At 43.3% G+C, this 26,676-nt stretch overlaps 1 protein-coding gene across 2 annotated transcripts in view; it reads left to right on the forward strand.

Moving 5' to 3' along the window:
- Positions 1-26,676, forward strand: part of LOC142931500 (protocadherin Fat 3-like) — a 122,032-nt gene that overhangs the window by 72,369 nt on the left and 22,987 nt on the right. For both annotated transcript variants that reach the window (XM_076075448.1, XM_076075449.1), the window contains exons 8-19: positions 9,247-9,522; positions 10,090-10,300; positions 10,395-13,123; positions 13,244-14,615; positions 16,662-16,858; positions 17,032-17,185; positions 17,403-17,636; positions 18,816-19,208; positions 19,411-19,625; positions 22,232-22,369; positions 25,506-25,649; positions 26,268-26,465. In XM_076075448.1, the coding sequence (XP_075931563.1) occupies positions 9,247-9,522; positions 10,090-10,300; positions 10,395-13,123; positions 13,244-14,615; positions 16,662-16,858; positions 17,032-17,185; positions 17,403-17,636; positions 18,816-19,208; positions 19,411-19,625; positions 22,232-22,369; positions 25,506-25,649; positions 26,268-26,465 (6,261 nt within the window). The remainder of the gene's footprint in view (positions 1-9,246; positions 9,523-10,089; positions 10,301-10,394; positions 13,124-13,243; positions 14,616-16,661; positions 16,859-17,031; positions 17,186-17,402; positions 17,637-18,815; positions 19,209-19,410; positions 19,626-22,231; positions 22,370-25,505; positions 25,650-26,267; positions 26,466-26,676) is intronic.

Consider the following 26,676-nt stretch of genomic DNA (forward strand, 5'->3'; position numbering starts at 1 on the left):
TCAACACCAGTCTCTCAAAGGATTTCATGACCACAGACGTCAGGGCGACGGGCCTGTAGTCATTAATCCTGTGATGGAGGATTTCTTGGGGACCGAGATGATCGTGGAGCGTTTGAAGCAGGAGGGGACTTCACACAGCTCCAGAGATCGGTTGAACATCTGCCATGGGGGCCAGCTGGTCAGCACTGACTTTCAGGCAGAAGGGGGGACACACCGTCTGGGCCTGGTGCCTTCCTAATCTTCTGTCTGTGAAAGAGCCGACTCACATCCTCTTCACAGATCCTCAGTGCCGGTGGGGGGTCGGTTGGGAGAGGTGAGGAGGTGGCAGGGGGTGTAGGTGGTTGTTTGATGATGGGGCAGTTGGGGGGGGTGAGAGTGGGCTTATCAAACCTGCAGTAGAAAACATTCAGGTCATCAGCCAGTTGGTGATTCAGGCTACATCCATACTACTCCGTTTCTATTTGGAAGCAGATTTGTCAAATAGAAACGATCTCCGTCCACACGGGCGTTTCAGCATCATTTTCGAATTGATCTGCATCCACACGGCAACCTTCGAAGACGGACAGCACGTGACCATTAACGTACACTGGGCATACGCGTGACGGTGTAAACAGGAAGTAGATTGGTTGCTTAGTTTAAAAAAATACGACAGTTATAAAGTAGTCTTTAATAATGAAAGGTTGTATTTGATACTTAAGATCTTCCTCTAAAATAGTGCTCTATAAACTCAAACAGACAGTTCGTGGAAAGTTTTATTTTTCAGACTCAGTTACAGCGCTGCGGGTCTTTATCTCTCTCTCTCACATCAAATTTACTTTAAAATCAACACTTACACGTAAACGTTTACTAGATTATGGGTCCATAAATGTGGTCAACACACGTCTCTCACTCTATTCTGCTCCTGCTTCGTGCAGGAAAGCTTAGCAGGGTCACGTGATAGTGAGTGTGACGAATCAGGGACGGAGACGTCATGGCTGCTAAGAACCAATCCAGTAGCGAACACGGGTGTGGGTGTCATTTTTTCTAAACGCATCAGTTTCCGACCGTCCACACTCAAACGCAGCCCCGGAGTTTTCAAACACCTCCAATCTCGGGGGTGTTTTCAAACTCCTCCGTTTAGGGTGCTCCAAAACTCCGGCGTAGTGTGACCGCTCAGTGTAAATGTAGCAAAAGATATGTGTTTCCAAACGTAAGCAGAGTAATGTGGACAGGGCCTCAGTGTAGCTCCTCTTAGCTACCTTGATCTGGATGTTTGTGCTCCATGTTGGTGATTTGCTCAGCCAGGTGTTGGAGCGCCTCACTCACACAGGCCTAAGGTGGGATGTAAACACCTGCCAGAATGAATGAGGAAAACTCCTGCGGTGAATAAAATGGTTTGCAGTCTATGAAAAGTGTTTCTAAGGCCATGTCCACGCTACTCCGTTTCCATTTGAAGACTCATATGTTTTGCTACGTTTACACTGAGCGTCCACACTACGCTGGCGTTTTCGAGCACCGAAAACAGAGGAGTTTGAAAACGATCCCGAGGACGGATACGTTTGAAAACTCCGGAGTTGCTTTGTCGTGTGGACGGTCGAAAACGGATAAGTTTGGAAACGATCACACCCACACCCGCGTTCGCTACTTGATTGGTTCTTAACAGTCATGACGTGTCCTTCCCTGATTCGTCACGCCCCTATCATGTGAGCCTTTCCCGGAAGATCACGAACAACAACATTGAATATCGATCGACTACCAGGTTAATTCAACATGGACAACTGATTACAGGCATTGCTGACCTTGTTTTCTTTACTAGCAGCTATTGGTCAGTTAAAGTCTGCATTTTTGCAGAGGAAACAGCTGTTATTGGAGCGATTAGTGAGCGGCGTTATCAGACCTACAGAGTGACGGCCGTCTGAAGTCACGGTTAGCGGCTTTGAGGACGATGGACACTAAACGGAGGACTGTCCTGTCCTTATTAATGCTAATTCTGTTCTGCACAACTATCGTGAAGTCCACACACAAACTATAAAGGACTTCAGCCACCAGCAGAGCTACGAGTGAGAACAGACAACAACGATACGGAGAGGAAACAAGTGAGAGACGTGTGTTGACCAAATTCATGGACCCATAATCTAGTAAACCTTTATGTGTAAGTGTTGATTTTAAAGTAAATTTGATAAGAGAGAGAGAGAGAGAGAGAGAGAGAGAGAGAGAGAGAGAGAGAGAGAGAGAGAGAGAGAGAGAGAGAGAGAGAGAGAGAGAGAGAGAGAGAGAGAGAGAGAGAGAGAGCCGCAGTGTTGTAACTAAGTCTGAAAAATAAAACTTCTAAAACTTTCCACGAAATGTGTTTGAGTTTATAGAGGAAGATTGTAAAAACAGAAACAATAAAAGTAACTAGAAAATTCCTAAAGAAATTTTGACAGTGTGGCTTCTACTGCCCGAAGAAATCGCAATATATACACATGCCAATGTGAGAGGGGAAAAGTCCTCTAAAAATATCTATGACCTGAATGACTGTATGATAGAGACACAGAGAGGAGAGAGAGACAGAGTGAGTGAGACAGGCAGACAGACAGTTAGATGGACTGCGTGAGTGGGAGAGAGAGACAGGCAGACAGACAGTTAGATGGACTGAGTGAGTGGGAGAGTGAGACAGGCAGACAGACAGTTAGATGGATTGAATGAGTGAGTGAGACAGGAGGTCTAATGATCTTTCCTTGAATATCATGTGTGGATGTGTGTAGAGAGAGACAGACAGACAGACAGAGAGACAGAGAGAGACAGACAGACAGGCAGAGAGACAGACAGAGAGGAGGTTTAACAATGCCTTTGACTGAATATCTCCCTGTCATGTGCCTGCGTAGAGACAGAGAGAGAGAGCGTGCCTGCTTGTGTGTGTGTAACTGGTTGCCATGGTGAGGACGCACCTGGTGTTAGAGGCAGACTGATTAAGAAACATTACAGTAAACAGTGATTTTGAACAAAACCCCTAACTCCTTTTAACAAATTAGCAGGAGTCTGAGTGGCAAAATATGGATACCGTGAGAAAGATAAGAGCGTTAGCTCCCATAATTTCCAAAGGCTTCTCAAACAAATGTATTTATCTCGAATACAGAAATGATGGGAGCGTTAGACTGTCGTTAGACTGTCTGTCTGCCTGTCTCTCCCACTAACTCAGTCTCCCACTAACTCAGTCCATCTAACTGTCTCTCTCCCCCACTCACTCAGTCCATCTGTCTGTCTGCCTGTCTCTCTCTCCCACTCACTCAGTCCATATAACCGTCTCTCTCCCACTCACTCAGTCCATCTAACTGTCTGTCTGCCTGTCTCACTCACTCACTCACTCTCTCTGTCTCTCTCTCCTCTCTGTCTATCTTTCTGTCTGTCTGTCTCTCTCTCACCCTCTCTGTGTCTCTCTCTATCATACAGTTATTCAGGTCTTAGATATTTTTATAGGACTTTTCCCCTCTCACCCCCCACCCCCCCATTTCAAATTAAAAGCCCCCACAGAATGAATTCTAACTGGAATGCTTGTGATGAAGCCTCTCATTTTAGTGTCAAACATTATGATTCTGTCTCCTCTCCCCCTCTCTCACCCACCCAATCCCACCCTTTCAAAATAATAGCCCCACAAATACAAGATTCAATCCAAGAGTATTAATCTAAAATGCAGAAAAGAGAGTAGTGCTATCTCAATTGAACCTGAATGACACTACCGGTAACATTGTGTATATATTGCGATTTCTTCGGGCAGTAGAAGCCACACTGTCAAAATTTCTTTTGGAATTTTCTAGTTAATATTATGATTAAGCCCAATGGATAATATACAGTGTGCTTTGGCACAGGCAGTTTTACTGCCTTTGTGCTACAAAGCCACACTGAATTACAATACAAAGAGAAGAAATGACATAACAGCAAGGAACAAAAACATACATAACTAGCATCACAGGTTAAAAGCAGATTTAAATAAATGAGTTTGAGAGCAGACAGGCAGCTGAGTTTAGAATGTATTCTATTTTTTTGATGATTTTGGTGGATGTGCCGTACAGGATACTGTTGCAGTAGTCCAGTCGAGAGGTGATGAAGGTGTGGAGGAGCAGGAGAGGGAGGGCCGTAGACAGGCAATGCTTTTGAGATGAAAGGACGTTTTTATGATGTGATTGACATTAAAAAAAGAGGGTTTGATCGAAAATGATATCAAGGTTACGGACATGTGTGGAAGCAGGAACAGTGGTGCCATCGATGCAGAGGGAGAAGTTGTGGTGGGATTTGTTTAGTGATGTGACGCTGATGATGAGGATTTCAGATTTGTCGCTGTTGAGTTTGAGAAAGTTGACTTGCATCCAGGTCTTTTTATCTGTGAGGCAGTTGGTGATGGTGGAGTGGGTGGTGGGGGTGATCGATTTGGTGGAGATGTAGAGCTGGGTCTCATCAGCATAGCACTGGAAATGGAGACCATGGTGGCGTATGATGTCACCAAGGGGGTGCATCGTGAAGGTCTTAAGATTCTGCTGATCAAATGTGATATGGATCTGTTCTCTCCTCAAGGAGATAAGTTCCATAGACCCTACCTAAAACAGCATATTGTCACATGACCTAAGACATCATTGTTTGTTTCCTTCCCAATTTACCATCACATAATCCAGAGGGTTATACCAATCAAATTGGATCACATTCATTATTAATCCCATGACCAAGGACACAGTTGGGCCCCCTGGCACTTTTGTGCTTGGGCCCTTATAATAATAATCATGGAGTGCTTGACCACAGAAATATGTCAACCAAAATCACTCATGTTAATAACTTGATTCACTTTTATTCGCTGAACCTGTACAGTTCAATCCAATATATTCATCTTTAACAAATCCCATTTTACAATGCCTATAATGTTTTCGACACTTTGTTAGAGGTGTTGATGCAACGCTGTAGTCATTGTTGATGCCATAGTCTGAGGTGTGTAATTATCAAACTGCTATAAAACTGTCAATATGATGCAATCTTAATTGACACCTCTGCGACACAGTGTTAAGACTTACGTGAAATCTTCACACAGATAGTATTTCAACTGGTGTCTGGCTTATAAAGCTCCCTGCTTTCTATAATTTTACCTTTTAGCCTTACCGAACAGAACTCATTCTTCACATAGCGGTTGCAATATTTTTGTTCACATACTCCCTACTCACACACACACTCATACAGATACAGAACCACACACAACTGTATAAGAAGGGAAGAAGGCTCCCAGATGGAGAGTCAGCATGGCGTCATGCCGCCAGGGAATGTCTCCACAGTTGAGCAACAGAAGGCCGACTGCTGCACCAGGGTTTAAATTTAGATTATTTGCCCGGCAGTGCTCAACTTAACTCCTGTCTACGATTCCCTTCACTTCTCTTTGTGTTTTCTCTGGATAGGAATCAGTACAAATCTCAGACTCCTTTTTCTGGGTGTGTACAGTGCACATCACTCTCCTCCCCCCCCCCCCCCCCAGGTCCTACTCCTGCTGCTATTTTATACTTTGTAATCCTTACAGAGTTCAGTTGCTTTATTTTATCAGGGGTATAGTCAGGACAGTGGCTGAGTGGTGAAGAAGGTCTTGGATGCCAATCTATTCCTTGATTTTTTGTTTTCTCCAAGTGTTTGGAACTTTCCACCTTTATTCCTGTTGTTTCCTGCCTCACCAAAAGACTCACAGATTAGACAGTATATAAAGCTCAAATTATACTTTGTGTCCACATAATTGCAAGGATCCGTGTGGAATTATGTTATCTGCCCATGTCTGTTGGGTTCACCCAGATACCTTGCCAGGTGGCTGTGTGCTGCCCAAAATTTAGGACCGCAGGGACTATACTGAGGATGGTACGTCTCGCATGTGTGAACACGAAAAAGAGCTGCGTGTGCGTCCACTGTCCACCCTGCTTTCCTTAGTTGTTTGAGTATTTCAGGACCTTGAATTGTTTACTATTAGGTCATATGATTTAGGTCATACAACGTGCTGTCCAACCATGTCTAAAGGTCAAAGTATTTCTACCCGTTCCAAATGTGCATGGCAAAAAGCTTCAATGTAGCATCCTCCGGGTTGCATCAGACAGCCTCCCAGATCTCTCACAGAACACTGTGTTTCTATGTCTTTGTAGTGTTGACACAATGAGCTGAAAAAATTTGGATAATGGAGCACAGTTTCAGACTCTCTCTTCGCGGGGGCATTTATGTTGTGGCTGGTAACACGTATAGTGATGGAAGGAGTAGTTGTGTGAAGAATGAAACCAGAGAGCCGGCAAGAGAGAGAAGTTAAGACACCACTGTTCACCTAACCAATCCCTTTAGAAAGTGGATGTAATCATTTTGTGATCAGAGTTGCAAAATTAGAGAGTTTCAGATGTTGAAGGATCTGACAGGCTTTGTTTGAAACCTACCAATGAATATAATAGAATAATAATTCAAAAATGTTTTGTGGGAACCTATAGAGGAAGAAACTTGGAACAAAGGCACACTTACTACACATTACAGTGTCAAATACAGAGAAAGGACTTTCTTACATACAGTAGCAGCTGTATCTACACCTTAGTCTGCATGCATGACGGCTAGCAAGAGGACAACAGCTATGATTGGTCAGTTTTGCTTGTGTTTTCTCCTTTAAGTTCCTGATGCTCCTGGTGGTTGAGGACAGTGAAGTCAACATTAAGACTGTGTCTGCCTTTCCTCCTATGTTTTCCTGACTCACAGATGACTGGGCTTCATCACCAGTCATCTGTGACTCACGAACTTTCCATGAGTCATGACTTACACCAACCACATTACATTACAGTCATTTAGCAGACGCTTTTATCCAAAGCGACTTACAATTCAGATTCTATCACATTCTACACCGTAGGCACAGCTACGAGAGCAATATTTGGGGTTAAGTGTCTTGCTCATCAACATGCGACTAGAGGAGCTGGGGATCGAACCGCCGACCCTCTGATTGAAGGACGGCCTTGCCACAGTCGGACTTAGCCACAGTCGCCCCACAAACACGTTGCATGACTTCTCTGCAGTCTGCACCATGGCACACATTCATCTGTGTTCATTATTGTTCAGCATACACTCTGTTTCATATTCCACTGACAGGAAAGATTGTTAAGTAAAATTATACAAATAATGTTGTCAAGTAATCTTCTATTTCTTAACATCCCTCCATCCATTATCTTAAACCGCTTATCCTGTTCATGGTGGGGCTGGAGTGGATTCCAGCTGATATTATGAATGATGACATGTAGTGTTAAAGCGCTTTGAGTGGTCGGTAAACGAGAAAAGTGCTATACAAGTAGAAGTCCATTTACCATTAGGAGAAGGCAGGGTTCATCCTGGACAGGTCGCCAGACTATCACAGGCCTATTCCTTAATAGCATTAATTTATGTGTCAAAGTTGACCCATATATGAAACCACCATATAAAGGCTTTGCTTACTATAGGGTGTGCTCATTTGTTCATATAATGTTGGGATAGCAGTTTGGCTAAAGTATTTTGCCCAGGTAAGACATACTTTGAATCCAGTGTTTTAATCATTGCTCTGAGTCTTTCTCGACTCTCTGTAGCGGGACCATGTCCTTGCAGAGGTGGATCGTTATTGCGTTCGTAATGTCGCTCCACCGCTTGCTTTTCTTGTCATATGCTGCCTCGAGCAAATGCCTCTTCAAGCGATGTCTGACCCTTCGGCTTCACTCGTGTTAACGTTACTGGTTGACGGCCTCGAGTCATCACACTCTTGGTATTCCAACACAATACACATGTTTTCTGCTGAGGTGATGGCGTAAGTTGCTGGTGTTACCACCAGCGGCAACAACAGTGGTTCGAGAAACTCGCAAAACGTCGGATTTTTTAAAACCAAAACACTTCCAAACAGCAGACACAGCTCCTCTCTTGGGCACAGACTCTATCGGTGCATCTCCGGTCTGTCTTTGTTCATCCTGCATCGCTCTGTTCTGTTCATTATGTAACGTTACGGTAGCAACGGAGCCTCTCGCTGTTAACAGACTGTTGTGCTACCGGGCTAGCTAGCGAGCTGTACCCAGCATGCCATTTGGCGGTGAAATTTTATAAATGAACAATTATTAGTGTTACAAATTGTTTATGTGTCACAAACTGTTGTGTCGTGGTGTTTTGCCCTGTTAAATAGCGTTAGTTGTGGGCAGTGGCGGGCTGTGCATTTTATGGCTGGGCTTTCTGTGCTGTCCTACTACAGTTGAACAGCTACGGTGCAGATACATAAATCCGTGCATGACGGGACGCTGCGTCAATAACGGACAATGCATAGTCAAATCAACGTAATTAACACAATGACAACCACAAAGTCATAAGAATCAGTAACATATATTCATATGACAACAAAGCATGACACATCAATCCAGCAAACCTGCAGCGGATCCACGCATTCCACCACACAAGAGCACGAGCCATTCAAATATTATTCATAAAAACGTTACTGCAGATGTTAAAAAACAAACGCAGTTTGTCACTTACCAAATTCTTTGTTGACAAAGAGTTTAATCCCAGTACATCATTTCAGTTCCAGTAAGAAGTCCTTCTTGATTCATGGACGCCAGTGACAGTATTTCGCCAGTCTACGGCGGCCGGTTCGCAGCGGGGCTGGGATCCCACCTCCGTCGCCCGGCACGGACCACGGTTGTGGAGAAAAGTTTTCAAAAGCACCGTAGTGTCCTGCCGTGCTATGGCGTCCTCAGGTTAGCGTAGCATAGCTCCAAACACCAAGATGCTCAGTTAAAATGAAACACATTCCCAGCCATAAAATGTGCTACGCTGTCAGCCAGACAGCTGTGCAATGAGAAAATAAGCTAATGCGAAAAAAAATTATAATACATGTAGTGTATTTATGAAAAATTATTAAATTATATTACAGCAGTTGTTTCGGCTATGCATATGCGTATGATGGTATATGAAAATTAATATCATACGGGAAATTAAAACCGGTATACCGGTATACCGCCCAGCACTACAACTAATCAGAATTAGCAAACATGTTTTGAAGGAAATGTAATCTTGCCCACATTGGTTCATGTTATCAGCATGAGGAGGAAACATTTATATTCAAAATATCTGCAATATGTGCACTGCGGACAATAAATATTCATATTGAGAATATCTGCAAAATATCAGCTATTCTGCATGACAAACTTCTATCAAGAGCCAGATAATACAACTCAGTCAATGATGTCTTCGTTCCTCTTTCTCTTCCTTTTCTATATGTCAATGCCCCTTGTGTTCCAGGTTCACATCACTGTTATGGACAACAACGACAACGCTCCCATCTTCTCCCAACCAACCTATGATGTCACTATGTCTGAAGACACTCCACCTGAAACTGAGGTGGTCCAGGTTCTGGCATCGGACCGTGATGAGCATCACCGGCTGACCTATTCTCTGCAGAGCTCAATAGACCCAAGTAGCATGCGTCTGTTCCGCATCCACCCCACCCTAGGCATCATTTACACTGCTCAGAGGCTGGACCACGAGGCCTGTGCCCAGCACATCCTCACTGTCATTGTAAGTCTATGTCACTGTCTCTGCCAATGTCTGATATTTAGGGTCTTGTACTAACAGCTGTGGTTCTTTGATCCCCTCACTTTCCACGGAGGGGTCCCAGTCTTATCTGCATTGTTGGTGTACAAAAGACAATCTTGCATATTCCCGAGGACAAACAACAACTGTCCAAATGTTTCCTGGAGGAACTTGCACTTGATATTTTATGTTTAGTATGTGCCAAGATGTAGACCTGATTGCAGTGTAACAGGCTAATTCCACAGGGGAATTTAATGGGCTAATACATTTCAATTTGTTTTCCAACTAATTAGGAGAGGAAAGAGGATACTTTTATACTGATCTGCTTATCCAGTAGTAAACTACTAATATCAAAAATGTAAAATTTGGGCAAATACGTGTGGGAAAGGAAAGTGAAAGAGTAGGATTTCTGTTTTTGTGTTTGTTATACTTTGGACAATGGGCACATTTTAGATTTAACAGTTACATAATTATCAGATTTTACTTTTACTTACTTTTCATTGTGACCATGGGGGATGACTTTTTTTGATTGTCTTTCTGTTTTCTCCACAGGTGAAAGACCAAGAGTTCCCATACAGGAAGAACCTGGCCCGTGTGCTAATAGAAGTGGAGGATATAAATGACCATGTACCCATCTTTACCAGTGCGCTGTATGAAGGCTCAGTCTATGAGTCAGCAGCAGTGGGATCAGCTGTGGTCCAGGTGACTGCCTTGGACAAAGACAAAGGCGTGAACGCAGAGCTACACTACTCCATTGAAGCAGGTAGGCACCTCTGACAGCTTAATACTTGAAATGGTAAATATTTACCCTTAAAAGAACTACCACATTGTTTAAATTGTATTTGATCTTCCAACAGGAAACACTGGAAATGCATTCCATATTGAACCAGTTTTGGGTATCATCACTGTTGCTTGTGACCTGGACTTGTCCAGCATAGGCCATTATGTTCTCACTGTGAGAGTCACTGACAATGGCTCCCCTCCCCTGTCCACCACCACTATAGTGCGCATTGCTGTCACCCTCTCTGACAATGCCGGCCCAAAGTTCCCTCAGCCTGAATACCAGGCTGAAATCACAGAGAAGGCCGTGATGGGGACCTCCGTTACCACAGTCAGTGCAGTCAGCCAGTCCACCCTTACTTATGATATCAAGCAGGGCAACACAGATCATGTTTTTCAGTTAAATCAGTACAGTGGAGTCATTTCTACCCAAAAGCGTTTAGACTATGAGACTACAGCATCTTACACCTTGATAGTCCAGGCTACCAACATGGCTGGCATGGCTTCTAATGCTACTCTGTTAATTCAGGTAGTGGATGAGAATGATAACCCACCAGTTTTCCAGCAACTTCGCTATCATGGCAGCATCAGCGAGGCAGCACCAGTCAACAGCGTGGTCTTGAACTCAGATGACTCACCTCTCGTAATCAAGGCCACTGATGTGGACCGCAACCAAAATGCTCTGTTAGTCTACCAGATTGTTGAGGACACTGCAAAGATATTCTTCACAGTGGACTCAGGTACTGGCTCCATCAGAACCATTGCTAATCTAGACCATGAGACATTTGCCACGTTCCACTTCCACGTTCATGTGAGAGACAATGGCAAGCCACAGTTGACTGCAGACAGTCCAACAGAGGTCACAATACAAGTGATTGACACAAATGATTCACCGCCTCGCTTCACCCAGAATGCCTATGAAACAGTTCTGCTACTCCCCACCTATATGGGAGTAGAAGCTTTGCAGGTTTCAGCCATAGACCCGGACAAAGATGTCCCTACAGAGCTCACCTACTCTCTGACTGATGGAGTACTGCAGCACTTTGCCATCAAACCTTCCAGTGGAGTTATTACAGTCAAACACAACAACTTCTCCAAAGAACGTTTCCGCTTCAGTGTCAAAGTTTCAGATGGGAAATTTTCCAGCACAGCTCTGGTGACCATTCTTGTTCGAGAGGCTCTGGACTCTGGTCTCAGCTTTACTCATAACCTTTACTCTTCATCCATTCAAGAGAATGTATCAAATATCACCAAAGTAGCTGTGGTCAATGCCGTGGGAAACCATCTCAATGAACCATTGAAGTACACCTTGTTGAATGCTGGCACGAGCTTCAGAATTCGTCCAACTTCTGGTGTAATTCAAACCACAGGTATACCCTTTGACCGTGAGGAGCGTGAGTTCTACGAACTGGTTGTTGAGGCAAGAAGGGAGCACGACCATCTGCACGTGGCCAGAGTTATGGTTCGAGTCCACGTTGAGGACATAAATGATAACGCCCCTGTGTTTGTTGGACTTCCTTATTATGCAGCTGTTCAAGTAGAAGCTGAGCCAGGATCACCCATTTTCAGGGTCATGGCAGTAGATGGTGACCAAGGGGTTAATGGAGAGGTTTCTTACTATCTCAAGGATGACCATGGTCACTTTGAGATTAACCAGCAGACAGGTGGTCTCAGCCTCAAGAGGGCTTTTGAGTCAGACTTGTCCAATATGGAATACCAGATGGTGATCCATGCCAGAGATGGTGGTTATCCACCTCTCTCAACTACTATAGAGTTCCCCATCACAGTAGTCAACAAAGCCATGCCTGTCTTTGACAAATCATTTTATTCTGTTTCTGTGAATGAGGATGTGGCTGTGCACACACCAATTATCGGCATCAATGCCACTAGTCCTGAAGGTCAAAACATGATCTATACTATAGTTGATGGAGACCAATCTCTTCAGTTTGACATTGGTTTTGATACTGGAGTTATAAGTGTCATCCACTCTTTGGACTATGAAGCCACAGCATCTTACCACCTGACCATCAGAGCCACAGACTATCTGACTGGTGCCCGTGCTGAGGTTGATGTAGATGTGGTTGTCCAGGATGTAAATGATAACCCACCTATATTCCAGAAAATGTCCTACAGGGTAGTTTTGTCTGAAACAGCCATGATTGGAACTCCAGCACTTCAAGTCATTGCGACTGACAAAGACTCAGAGAAGAACAATGTTGTCCATTACCAGATATTCTCAGATGTGCATAACAGCACAGACTACTTTCACATTGATAGTAGCAGTGGATTAATCCTGACAGCACGTATGCTAGACCATGAAGTTATCCAAAAGTATGACTTCATTGTCAGGGCCACCGATAACGGCTTCCCACCATTGAGTAGTGAAGTATCAGTCATAGTTGTAGTGAATGACATGAATGACAATCCACCCATTTTCAATCAGCTACTGTATGAGGCCTATGTGAATGAGTTAGCACCAAAGGGTCACTTTGTTACCTGTGTCCATGCCTCAGATGCTGATAGCTCCGATTTTGAAAAGTTGGAATACAGCATTTTGTCAGGAAATGAAAGAATGAACTTTGTGATGGACAAAAGTACAGGAATCATCACATTGTCCAGCCACCATAAGCAAAGAATGGAGCCTGTCTTCAGCCTCAATGTTTCAGTGTCTGATGGGGTGTTCACCAGCACTGCACAGGTTCACGTTAAGGTGCTGTGGGCCAACCTGTATAGTCCAGTGTTTGGACAGAATATGTATGAGGCAGAGTTAAAAGAGAATGCTGCTGTGGGAACCAAAGTTATACAAGTAAGTGCTATTGAAATTCATTCAAATATGTTTTTGTGTTTGCATAATTTCGCACATTGATAATATAGTACGTAACTATACATTTTTGTGTCTGTATTATAAAACGTTTTTTAATTTCAGGTAAAGGCAACAGATGCAGACCCTGGAGTGTTGGGTCACATCATTTATTCCTTTGTTAATGATGTGGGCAAGGACCAATTCAGCATTGATGCAAATGGACAGATCACCACTGTAGAAAAGCTTGATCGTGAGGACCCAGACAATAAGGACATTGTTCTGACAGTGGCAGCCCAGGACCCAGGTGGACGGGTCTCTTACTGTACAGTACAAGTTACTCTGTCAGATGATAATGATAATGTCCCTTGCTTCCGTGCCACAGAGTACAGAGCTTCAGTCAAATCTGATGTGGCTAAAGGTTTTTTGGTGACACAGATTCAGGCTTATGATCCTGATGATGGCACTAACGCCAAAGTGACATATTCACTTTACAGTGAGGCTCATGTCCCTGTGGTGGACATTTTGGAGATAGACCCAGACAACGGTTGGATGGTGACTAAAGGCAGCTTCAGCCACTTGAGGAACTCTGTATTATCTTTTTTTGTAAAGGCTGTGGATGGAGGAAATCCAGTCCGGCACTCTCTAGTGTCTGTCTACATCCATGTACTTTCTCCAGATGCCTTCATTCCTTCCTTCAGCCAACATCAATACTTATTTAGCATGCCAGAGGACACCCCCATAGGTTCAGGCATAGGGACTGTGCGCCTCAACACTTCTCCTGGATATACCTCGCTTTCTGCTACTTTTGCCCTGGTTAACGGAGAGACCGGAGAAAACAACGAAAATGTGGTGTTTGTGGTGGATAAGGATACAGGTGTGATCAAGCTTGATAAGCTTTTGGACCATGAGGTGATAAAAGAATACCATTTGAAACTCACTGCCACTGTACAACAGGCTAAGCTGGATTCTGTGACTTCTGTTAATGTTGAAGTCAAAGTGTTGGATCTAAATGACAACAAACCAGCGTTTGAGGCAAACTCCTATGAGGCCACAGTTATGGAAGGAATGTCAATTGGAACCAGAATCATTAAAGTCCAAGCACTAGACCCAGACTCAGGGGCCAATGGCCAGGTAACATACAGTCTTGGGACATTAATCCAGTCAGATGGGGATTTAGATACATTGGTTGACACCTTTAGCATTGACAGCAACACAGGCTGGATCTCCACACGCAAGGACTTGGACCATGAGACCAACCCATCTTACATATTCACGGTAGTAGCCTCAGACCTTGGGGAGACCCTATCTCTTTCCGGTACCACCACTGTGACCGTAGCAGTGTCAGACATCAATGACAACCCCCCCAGGTTCCTGGAGCAAAGCTACTTTGGTTCAGTTCAGGAGAGTGACCCGCCAGGCGAGGTGGTGGCTGTGCTGAACACCAGAGATGATGACAGCTCTGCCGTTAACCGTCAAGTCAGCTACCACATCACTAGTGAGTACCACTGTAAATATTTGTTATTGCACTGCAACTGTATCAGCAGACATTGACACTGGATTTCTGCAAAACCCTGGATTTTGTCCAATTAAGTTTTTTTTATCATCCAGTGCCAATGTTTTTATAGTTCTTGCTTTCCACAATATCTGTTCATGACCAACAAAAAGATTTTTCCGGACACATAAATGGAGGTGTTTGTGGTTGAGGTGGTCCCTGAACACTCGTTCCCCCTTAATTTCTTTACTTACTTAGTCCTCTAGCAGTGACAGTGCATCCATAATGCAGCATTACATGAGTGTCACCACAGTGTGTATATGTTTATAGAAATCATGGCTGTTTCAAAAATGTTCGACAATCAGTGGATCCCCAACCCTGGTTATCATTAAAAAATGGAAGTAGATGACACAATTTATTTATTTATAGAAGTTTTGTTAAGGTGAACTTGGCCAGCTTAATGATCAGGACTCATAATGAGGATATGGAGCTGTCGCTGTCTTTATTTCCACACATTTGTAATTTACACAATCCATATGTGCAGGTGGTGAATATGTGCCAGGTGAGGTGACTGGAGAAGGCAGAGTGTGACAGTCACCATAGTGCACGCTAATCAGATAGCTGTTTTCAGGTTGTCTGTATACAGTAGACTGTATCTATCCCTATTGAATAAACCATAAATGAGTAAATAAAGTCATGTTAACTACTGTGATTTTAAGCATAAACTATATAAAAACAAAACTCATACTTAGTTACATAAGCACATTATTAGAAGCTGTTATTGAAAAGTATTGACGTTCTGATCTGCAATTCTTTAATGATATTTGATGTCTTGGATTTCTACAACCACTGTGCCGAGCTGACCACGAGTGTCGGTGGTCGAGCCCTCTCCTCAGACAGCGCTGATGAAATATTGAGAGGAGTTTGATTTGAGATTTCAGTTGGTTTACCTTCATTCATCTGTCACAGATAGACGACCTCCTCCCACCACGTTCATCCCCTTCCTCACATCCATTCATCTATCTTCAATATGCGACGCTGTTCATTTCATTAAACCTTTAATATCTATCTTTTGTGGTGGGGTCCTTGCTAGTGACAAGAAGTTAACTAGTTAACTTAGGTTTGTGAGGAGGGCCACACCTTAACCTTCGACCCTCTCTTCCCTCTGTTTATTTCCTCTTATTCAATCATGTGCATACCTCTCCCATCTCTCCTTACCCAGGTACTGTCTGGGTCCCGTAATTGAAACATTGAGCCTCCTCGGCCTCCATACATCCTATACTCCTAGTTTTATTAAACCTTTAAAGATCTCTAACCCGAAAATTAAGATGCACTCTCTCTCCACTTGACAAGCAGATGACTAATTCTTTATTAGTAAAATTTAAAATTTTCAAACTAGTTTTGAATTTGACTGAGTTGATGTTCCTTTGTCATTGTCCCTGTTATTGTGATTTATTTACTAAAACTTCCTTTTCCTCACATTGCAGTGATAGTCACCCTGTAGACACTGTAGACCATGTTTATGTGGAGTATTGTGCCTCTTCAACTTGACATTCCAGATATATGGGTCAGCAGCCGGCCAGTACGGTGATAAATCCGCAGTGTTATGGTCCAACCTTTATCCACTGCTGCAACATTCATTTCCCTGTGCCGTCCACTTAAAGCAGCCACAAGCAGATTTTTTATCAAACTGTTACTTCCTTGGGTGCGGTGGTTCAAGAAATTGTCTTTATTGTAAATGTGTGGGCATTAATCATATGATTGTGTGTGAAGCTGTTTGCCCTAGTTTACTTAAAGGTGTGGATGGAATAAGACTAACACCATACAATACAACAGAGGTGTGAGCTGGAGTCACGGACCAGGACTTGAGTCAGACTACAATCTGAATGTGATGACTTAAGACCTCACTTGAAAAAAAGAATGAACAGTGATCAGCAATTTGTGGAGAAACTGGTCATAAAGTCCATGTATGCCTACATGTCTGAAACCTTTTCCACTGATCCTGGATCTCACTGTGCCTGTCTCTCTGTCTGCTTGTGTGTTGTCCAGGTGGGAACTATCGTGGTGTGTTTGCGCTCGGTCTGGTTCAGGGTGAATGGAAGATGTATGTAAAGTGGCCACTGGACAGGGAGGAACGCAACCTCTACGTCATCAATGTCACCGCTAGCGATGGACTCTTTGTTTCCCAGGCAACGGTGGAGGTGACAGTGATAGACACCAATGACAACAGCCCCATCTGTGACCATGTGAGGAATAGAACCGCATGTTGTTCTTTTTTATTTATTTGTTGTTTGAGATGCCTTGTCCTTTATTTGACTTAGCTCACTGTAAATGTAGCCATTGTAGAAGCTGCACCAACTTTTCACAGTGTAACTGTATTCTTTGTTTCTTTGCTGTGTGTGTACATGTGTGTCTGCAGGCTGTGTACACTGCCTCCATTTCAGAGGACCTCCCAGTAAACAGTGTGCTGCTGAGGATTGGAGCTACAGATGCTGATGTAGGCGTCAGTGCCTGGATCCAGTACTCCTTACATGGTCCTGGATCCCAGGACTTCAGCATTGACCCGGACACTGGTAAGCATGCAGAATGGCTTCTCTTGGAGCATTAGTTTTTAGAGAGCTTGCAGCAGTGAAATGGAGCCAGGCCACCAGCTTATCACAGCTTACGCAGTTAAACGCACAGTTATTCCTTTGGATGCTTACATTTGTGTAAGCATCCATTTGTGACTCTCTCATGGCACTGTATGGCTCCATCTCTTAATGTTTCACAAGTTGTTTTTAACCTGTCCAGGTGAGGTCAAGTCATCTATGAGTCTTGATCATGAGATGACACCCTACTACTGGCTCGTTGCCCAGGCAACTGATGGTGGTGGACGATGGTGCCGTGCTGAGGTGCAACTGGCAGTAACTGATGTGAATGACAACCCACCCATCTTCACCCTGTCACAGTACACTGCCAGTGTCTATGAAGACACCGCCACCAAAGCCCTGCTCACCCGCATTCAGGCCATAGACCCTGATGAAGGTGACACTACTACTACTATTACGGCTACTACTACTGGTGGTACCACTGCTGCAAGTTGTGCTTCAAATATGAAAATATGCTATGTTTTAGGGTTAAAATGGAAGCAGAGGCAGACACAAAGAGAGTAGAGAGAAGAGAGCCCAAGTACAGAGAGAACAGAAAAAGGTGTATATAAATAATAATGTATTGTTTGTCTGTGTCTTTAAAGTCTTGACTCAATTAAATGTACAGATGGGGACCCCGGAGCACCCTTGCTCTCTTTGAAAACATTTATTGTGTATTCTTGGTTTATCACATGAAAAGTGACAGAAGTAGTTCTTAGAAGAGGTGTATGCCCTGTCTACACATATACAGATAGTTATCGAAACAGATATTTTTTAGGTCACTAAAACGGATATTTAGAAAATGTCTTCGTCTTTGTATGTGTGTGGACATGTAAAACGGAGCGTTTGGGAAACGACGGCATCTCCCTAATTCGCGCATGCCCATTGTTGCTTTGTGTAATGAGCATGCGCCAGAAACGATAACAGAGACGCTCGACCACTGGAATGTTTATGTGTTGTTGGCACTGCTTGGTCTAATGACTACTTTACATTTGAACTTTATATCACTGCACCACTTTATGGCCAAACAGCCACTGAGATGTAGTTTCGCCATAGCACTGTAAATAACATTTGTACAAATCAAATAATGATAATAAGCTACTGCTTTACTATTGTTTACTATTTGTTTACAACGTCAAAGGTGAATAAGCTCACTGGGCATGCTCAGGAATCTTCTTCTCTGTTAATTGAGTTAACCGTTGACAAAGCTTTTATTGCCACCTACTGGCCCGGCGAGCGTTTGGAGTCATTCTTTGCGTTCTAGTCTGGACGGAGATATTTTGTAAACTCAAGGTTGTGTGGACAGAATTTTATTTTAAAACGGAGAAGAAAATATTTCTTTAAAAAAAAAAAATCTGTAAATGTGTAGACAGGGCTTAAGAGAGAAGAGCCAAACCCTGCCTACTTTCACACCTCCACCTGGCCAATCACTATAGAGTTATAATATACAACATTTGTCAGAAGCAGCAGTCATTGGAAGACACAGTTAGAAGATCCAACAAATATTCAGTTTCAGGCACTCTGAGGCCTTTAAACCTCTTTAAACCTACCTGACACTCTTTTTCTGGCTTTACAGCAGGTCCAGGCCGTATGGTGGTCTACTCCCTGGCCGACTCTGCAGGAGGCTCCTTCTCTATCGATAAGTCCTCAGGCATCGTGGTCCTGGAACGCATTCTCGACCGCGAGGTCCAGCCGGCTTATCAGATAACAGTCCATGCGTCTGACCAGGGTTCACCCTTGCCCCTCTCCTCATCGGTCAATGTCACTATCACTGTGCTGGACATCAATGACAACCCACCTGTGTTTGAGCGCCGTGATCAGCTTGCTACAGTGCCGGAGGATGTGGGAGTGGGCACCGAGGTCCTGAGAATTTATGCTGCCAGCAAGGACATCGGGACCAATGCTGAGATCACTTACAGTATCCGATCAGGAAATGAGCATGGGAAGTTCCACATCCACCCACTGACCGGTGAGTGTGCTAACCACCGCTCTACACTTGTCATCCCTCATTTTATTCACACTTGATGTTCATTATAACACATTCCATATTGTCGCACATATGAACACTGCAACCTTTAGAAATGTTTCTTTTCTTAGATTCTATTTTGATATAAATTCTGTCTTTACTCAAATGCATATTTTTGTTCCCTCTCTCTCCTCACCTTGTTCAGGTGCCATTTTAGTTGCCCAGCCCCTGGACTATGAGACCTGCAGGGACTACTTTCTAACAGTGGAGGCTTGTGATGGCGGCACGCCACCATTGAGTGCAATTACGACAGTCAACATAAACCTGACAGATGTCAATGACAACGCACCCATGTTCAGCCGTGACCTCTACGCTGCAGTGGTGTCAGAGGATGCTACCACTGGAGAGTCTGTAGTCCAGGTAGGTTCCAGTCAGAGTCACGTTTTGCCTGCATATATGTGAGGATGCCTGAGGCCATGTCCACACAACTACGTTTCCATTTTAAAATGCATATCTTTTGCTACGTTACACTGAGCCTCCACACTAGGCCGGAGTATTAGAGCACCAAAAACAGATCAGTTTAAAAACGCTCCCGATAAATTTGAAAACTCCGGGGTTACCTGTTAATGTGGACGGGCGTAAATGCATCAGTTTGGGAACGATGACTTAGGGTACTTCTCAAGTCTCTTAATTGTCGTTACCTCGCTCCTCGCTTGAACCGGAAGTTGTTTCTGCGCCGCCATATTGACGGCCATCCCAAAGCTCTAATGTAGCTCTGAGGAGCGAGGATGGAGGATGGACCTCGGAGGAGCCATGAGCGAGGAACCACGAGAACAGACTTCCAGGACTTCCACGCACCCTCATTGTTCATCAGTTATGTGATTGGACGCTGCAGCCGATCGGACTGACTGACTGGAGTTTCATACCAGAGTGAAGACGGATCACAGATTAAACTCTAGTTTATGTTTGATTAGGTTTCTGATTCACCGTCTGGTTTAAATAAATGTTCATTGTACTCTGAACAACAAAAGGACCACAAACAACTTTCTACATTTATTAGAAAGATTTGTGTTTTCATGATCTGATATTTCCCTCAATAACTTTTATTATGAATACAATTAAAGTCAGAGAGAGCTGGAGAGACGAAACACTTTTTACATCATTCCTGAGTGTTTGATGAGTTTTATCATTTAAGAGAAACAATAATCATATTCTGGGTTATTTAATAATGATGCCACAGTCACAATTTCAAAACGTACAGACGCAAATAATTCATAAATAAGACGATCGCATTCCGCCGGTAGAAATGGATCCTGTGCTTATAAACAGAACACAGGACACAGTTTGTTAACAGACTACAGAGAGAAACACCTCTACAGTGGTGATCACTGTGTATCTTTATTAGTTATTAGTATTATTAGTTACTGTTATTAAGTACAGTGATCATGTGAACACACACAAACTTATCAAAAGTCTCTCCAGCTGTTAAAGCCGACTGACAGCTGATCAGCTGTGATCATCGGCACCGTCATCAGAAACAGACGTCGCTTCACGTGACGCAAATGAGGAAGGGACGTCTCATGTCTCCTAAAACATATCTCCTCGTTCCTCTCTCCTCGCATGGTTTCCTCCATGCATCCCTGGTGGGAGGGACTAAGACGCAAGGAAAGGACGCAAGTGAGGGAAACGGGGATGCAATTAAGAGACTTGAGAAGTACACTTAGACATCCGCATTGGCTACTTGATTGGTTCTTAGCAGTCACGACATGTCCTTCCCTGATTCGTCACGCCCCTATCACCCTTTTTGTGGAAGACCACAAACAACAGCCTTGATTATTGATCGACTACCAGTTTTTAATTCAACATGGATAACTGATTACAAGCGTTGCTGATCTTGTTGTCTATACTAGCAGTTGTTGTGGAGTTAAATTCTGCATTTTGTAATTCTACTACTGCCGACATGCGGCTCTGAAGGCAGGGTTCACCTGGACCGGTTGCCAGACTATCACAGGGCTGACACACAGAGACAGACAACCATTCACACTCACATTCACACCTACGGGCAATTTAGAGTCATCAATTGTCCGGAGAACCCGGAGAGAACCCACGCTGACACGGGGAGAACATGCAAACTCCACACAGAAGGCCCGTCTAGTCTGGGAATTGAACCCCAGCCCCTCTTGCTTTGAAGCGACACACCGTGCAGCCCATTTTACTTTACTGCACAACGATAATGTAGCATTGCCGAAAAATGCATTTCCTAAACATGTTTTAACTTCCTCTAATTTTTTTATTTTTATAATCTTCTCACATGAATTAACTCTGATGGCTGCCTGACAGGTAGCGAAGGAAAAGTACAGCATGCTTTGGAAAATGGAAAATTGAAAATGGCCAGCAGTGATGGAAAGAAAATGGTATTTTCAGAAAATGGGTTAAAACATACATAATTAATGCTACAAAGCAGCATAAATAGGCACTGCAACATACTGTAATATCTGTGAAATGTATTTGGCCATGAATTGTAATAGAAATCATCAAAATGCAGCGCAAACCCAGGCCTGTTGTTTCCAGAAGGGTCCTCTATATTAATAAACCAACGAAGCATAGCAGCAGCTTGGATTATTAGTCCCCGAGCATCACTGTAAAGTGCTGCTGATGTCTGTTCAGCCTCATACTGTACTCTGTTAGTCTGTTCTACCCTTCACAACTATTCCAGTCACCTCAGAGCTGTGTGTTTGGGTTGGTAAAGTTTGGATCAAGTCCAACCAATATCACCTGAGCTTCATAACGGACTTTATAAGGGACTCCAGTGTCGTGCCCATATATAGCTGTGTGCTGGCAGAGAAGGCTCGTATCTATACAGCTTATGAGGAATCTGTAATATATGGATGAAAAATATTTCATCCAGTTTGCTTTTTAAAAGCATTTGTGTCAGTATAGGACAGTGAAACAGTCACTCAGCCTGCAAGTGTGTGTGTGTGTGTGTGTGTGTGTGTGTGTGTGTGTGTATGTTTGTATGTTTTCAGCTGGTAGCAGAGGACGTTGATAGTCAGCTGAATGGAGCCATTCTCTACTCCGTTGTCAGTGGAGACCGAGACAGCCAGTTCTTCATTGACCCCCTCCGTGGGGTCATCAAGGTCAACAAGCCACTGGACCGTGAGACAGTGAGGACACACACACAAATACACACACTTCTAACCTCTAGAAATAGCATCACAGTCGCACTTGATTGTAGCAGTAAAGTACAGCTTTGTAACCTATAGTTAGGTCAGCATGAGATCAACTGTTAGCGTTAAATATAGTGCAATATGTATGTTAAACTAAAATAACAGCTATAGCTTATGTTCCATGAGTGCAACACACTGGAATCTTGGTTAAAGACATTTGCAATTGCTCACACACTAAAATGACACATACAGCACAATAATTGAGACTGACACTGACATGTCACTTTCTCAACACAGTTCTCTACATCAGACACAGGAATTTAGTGACTTGTTTGTCTTTCAAAGCAGTGCCATTCAAAATGCAACACCCATGGACCAACTGTCAGGTGTTTGGTCAGGTGACACCTGTTTTGGACAGTTGGTCCATGGGTGTTGCATTTTGAATGGCACTGCTTTGAAAGACGAACAAGTCACTAAATGCCTGCGTCTGATGTAGAGACCTGTGTTGAGAAAGTGACATGTTTAATTGCTTTTTGGTACAAAGCAGGAAATGAGTTCAGAGTTTTGGAGACTGAGGTTTTAATTTGAGGGTCAGTCTCAATAATTGTGCTTTATGTGTCATTTCAGTGCGTTGGCAGTTGAAAAAAGTGTAACTGTAAAAACACTTGATTGCATATCATGATATTTATGTTGATTATTCATTTTAAAACATCTAATGTACATGTGTCTGCAACAAGCTAAAGCAAAGCAGAGCTTCGTTTTCTTCCAGCCTTAACGTTTATTAGTAACAGATGATATAATCTGCAACCGGCAACAGCTGCAATTTGAACAGGTGGAAGCAACGGAGAGCTTCTACATGAATGTTTTGCACAGTACCCCTTGCTAATGCAAAAAAAGGGACAAGAGATTCAAATAAATGATACAAGATTTGTCAATCTTGTAGCTCAGTGAACATGTATATTTTTAATTTGATATTATATCAACCTTAAACTGGAACCATAAGCAGCCAACACTAAGGTTATCTAGAAATAATGGCAGCAGTCCAGGACGAATGGTCACGTTATTCATGCAGGATTTCAGCTGTTATAACCTACATACTGAGAATACTGAGAATCTAGCTTCTTACTTTGTGTTTTATGCAACAGATGATATGATGTGATGACTGTTTATATCAGCTGACCATGAACAGCCAGTGTATAAGAGGAGCTACTTAGGTGTGAGCTCTCATGGTTGCTCATCTTTGATGTAAAGAAGGAGCCTGCTGGCAGCTGATGAGCTCACGCTGTAAAATTGATCCCTGACCAGATGGCAACTAATCACACTTGAACAGGAAGCACATGCACAAAGCAGCTCTAAGTATGAGCTCTTTAATATGCAGCAGGAATAAAGATGGAAGGCATGAGCAGCCCTGCCTGCCTCCCCTCCTCCTCTGAGCTCTTTTCTTCCTCGTCTCCTCCTCCGCAGTGCTTGAAAACTTCAGAAGTGTTCATATGCCCATCATAAAGTATTCACGAGTGCAGTGGATGAGCTGTCTGAACGTGCTCAGAGAGAGCAGGGGCGTGTGTAGGATCAAAGCATTTGGCTGATGAAGTGTGTGTGTGGGGTTATCACACAGAGAGCAGCAGCTCTCTCTCTCTCTGTGTCACTGTGTGCAGAGCTGATGTCTGTGTGTTAATACTACTATGTGCATGGGTGTGTTTTTTCCTTCTTCTATTTTCTCCCCCTCTCTCTGCTAAGCAGGTCAGAGTTGTTTACTACTGACATTTATTTCTTCATATGTCTCAGGCAGCAGAATAATGTTTTCTTGCTGCCTTGGCATTTCTCCTCAGCATGCTTCATTAGCTTTTTATTATAAAGCAATATGGAGAAATATCCTGCAGCGGGTTTAGAGCAGACTGAGAGTGTGTGAACTTAAACATTGTCGAATCAGTTTGGGAGGAGCACAAACCTATCAAGAAGCCTTTTATCTTCATCTCAGTGCTGTTTTCTTAATACGTATCCAAGTGATGGTAGACAGACGACTTGATTAAGCGTCGGAGATTAAATATGATCACAAATTACCACTGGAACATTGGCAATCTGTCTGTATATATATCTGTATATATCTGTATATAAATGCAACAACAGTCGTCGTTTTGGGAACAAACTGTGAACACAACATTGACATGTGTCGTCTTTTAATATATAATGATATAGCTCATATATGTCCTAGTTATTTTCCATCATTTCTATCCAATGCAACACCGTACTCTCCAAGTTATATTTGCTAAGATTTGGTAAAATAGCAACATCATAAAACAAGTCTTTCTGCAGTCAGAAGATCAGACTGGTTAGAAACAATCTCCAGGTTAGACAAACCACCAACGGTAAACATCATCACAGTGTACACACTTCCACCTAGGATATGTACACACTGATTCCCTGTGCAATGAGGGATTATTAGTGACATTGCAGGTGTGTCACTTTCAGTTTGACCTCCAGAAGAACTGGTTCAGCTTATATGGATAAATAGACAGTGTCACCAGATCTCAGAGCTATTGGCTTATAGCCTAGAGTGTATTTCAAATGATAAAGATAACAATAAGGCTGAGCTCTAATGAACTGGAATCGTCCCGTAAAAGGAACTTTGACCATTTGTAAATTCCAGTGCGGACAGAACGTGAAAGGGAGCCTGGGCTTCTGGCTACAGCAGGCCCGTGGTTGAGGATTCTCAGTCACAGAAAGACATCAGCCCATTTATTCACAAGATGAATCTAAAAGGAAGACTGTATGGCAATGTCATGAGCACATTAATAGTGTTAGATTTTCCTGTCCTTTACTTCCACCCTCAGGACAAAGTGTGCATTTTCACCACAAGGGAAGTCTATAAGAATAGTAAAATCATCATCCTGTTGTTGTCCAGCATTTTTTATGTGATCCTCTACGGCCTCATTTTCCACACACATGAGGATATACTGTGTGGTTGCTATCGGTGCGTCCAACCCCAGTTCAGAACTCTGTATTTTCTGGCTCAACTAACTGCCATGATAACTGAAATCCAGGCTTTCAAATTTGCCTTCAGAAGCCCATGGGGGACATCCTTTATATTTTGTGTTACTCTTCTATATATCTTCCATTGTGTCTGTCCTTCTAGGTTCCCAGCTACTCGTTGGCCATCAGAGCTCTGGACAGTGGAATCCCACCCATGTCCTCCACTGTGATGGTCAACATAGACATCTCTGACATCAATGACAACCCGCCCACGTTCTCCCCGGCCAACCTCACTACTGTCATACAGGTAGACCTCATGATTAACATGATATTTACTGAAACATAAAGACAAGATGGACACTAGTCATTGGTGGCTCTTTTTGTTTGGTAAAAACAATCCCAACTGCAGTGGCAGCACACAAATCATGGCCCTGAACATAGGCCATCATAATCACACAAATATCGGACTCAAATTCGGACTCAAATTCCACAGCCCTCATTCTGTGAAAAGAATGTATGCCAACGTTGATTTGGAACCAATGTGATGCTTCAATCGTCTGAGTCTGAGTTAGATAAATCAAGGTGACATCATCCAAAGTGACAAAATTCCCTGGACAGGGTTTGTGTGCTGAGCTGTAGTGGAGGGAAAGGAACACAAAGTGCAAGGAAAGTGCAAGTGGAAACTACAAGAACAGAGCACAATTGATTGAAGTCAACTAATTTGCATGACCATTTGTCTTGCCAACATGATTTCTTGGAGGGACTGACAGGTGGCAATACCAATGACTCAATGATATGCCCAGGAGCTAAGAATTCAACAAGGTTCTAAAAATGAAATGACCATTTAGTTTGATACATCATATTGTGACCATGCATAATGTATCCCCAACAGTTAGGTCTTTCTAATGGCGTGTCCCTCCCCCAGGAAAACAAGCCAATCGGCACCAGCATCCTGCAGTTGTCTGTCAACGATCAGGACTCCTCACACAATGGCGAGCCCTTTGACTTCCGCATCGTGTCAGGAAATAAAGGCGGAGAGTTTGTGCTGGAGAAAGATGGAACGCTGGTGGCCAATCAAGTGTTCAGGAGGGACCTGGCAACTGAATATGCTATTATGATCCAGGTAGAGCAAACTGCGTCTCTTCTCTAGCATCACTTCAGTTTCAAGAATAGTGAATCCGTGAATGCTGTAAAATAAATAATTAGAAGTTTAAATAAGCTGTTCACAATGACCAATTAGCAAGAACTATCATGGCTTGTTCATTGTGGACAAATGGAAGCTCTCCCGATTCTTTATGTGGCACCCTGGACATTTGAATGGGTACAATTATTTG

Source organism: Anarhichas minor, unplaced genomic scaffold (assembly GCF_050575085.1).
Source record: "Anarhichas minor isolate MPS153535 unplaced genomic scaffold, ASM5057508v1 ptg000052l, whole genome shotgun sequence".
NCBI classification, from domain to species: domain Eukaryota; kingdom Metazoa; phylum Chordata; class Actinopteri; order Perciformes; family Anarhichadidae; genus Anarhichas; species Anarhichas minor.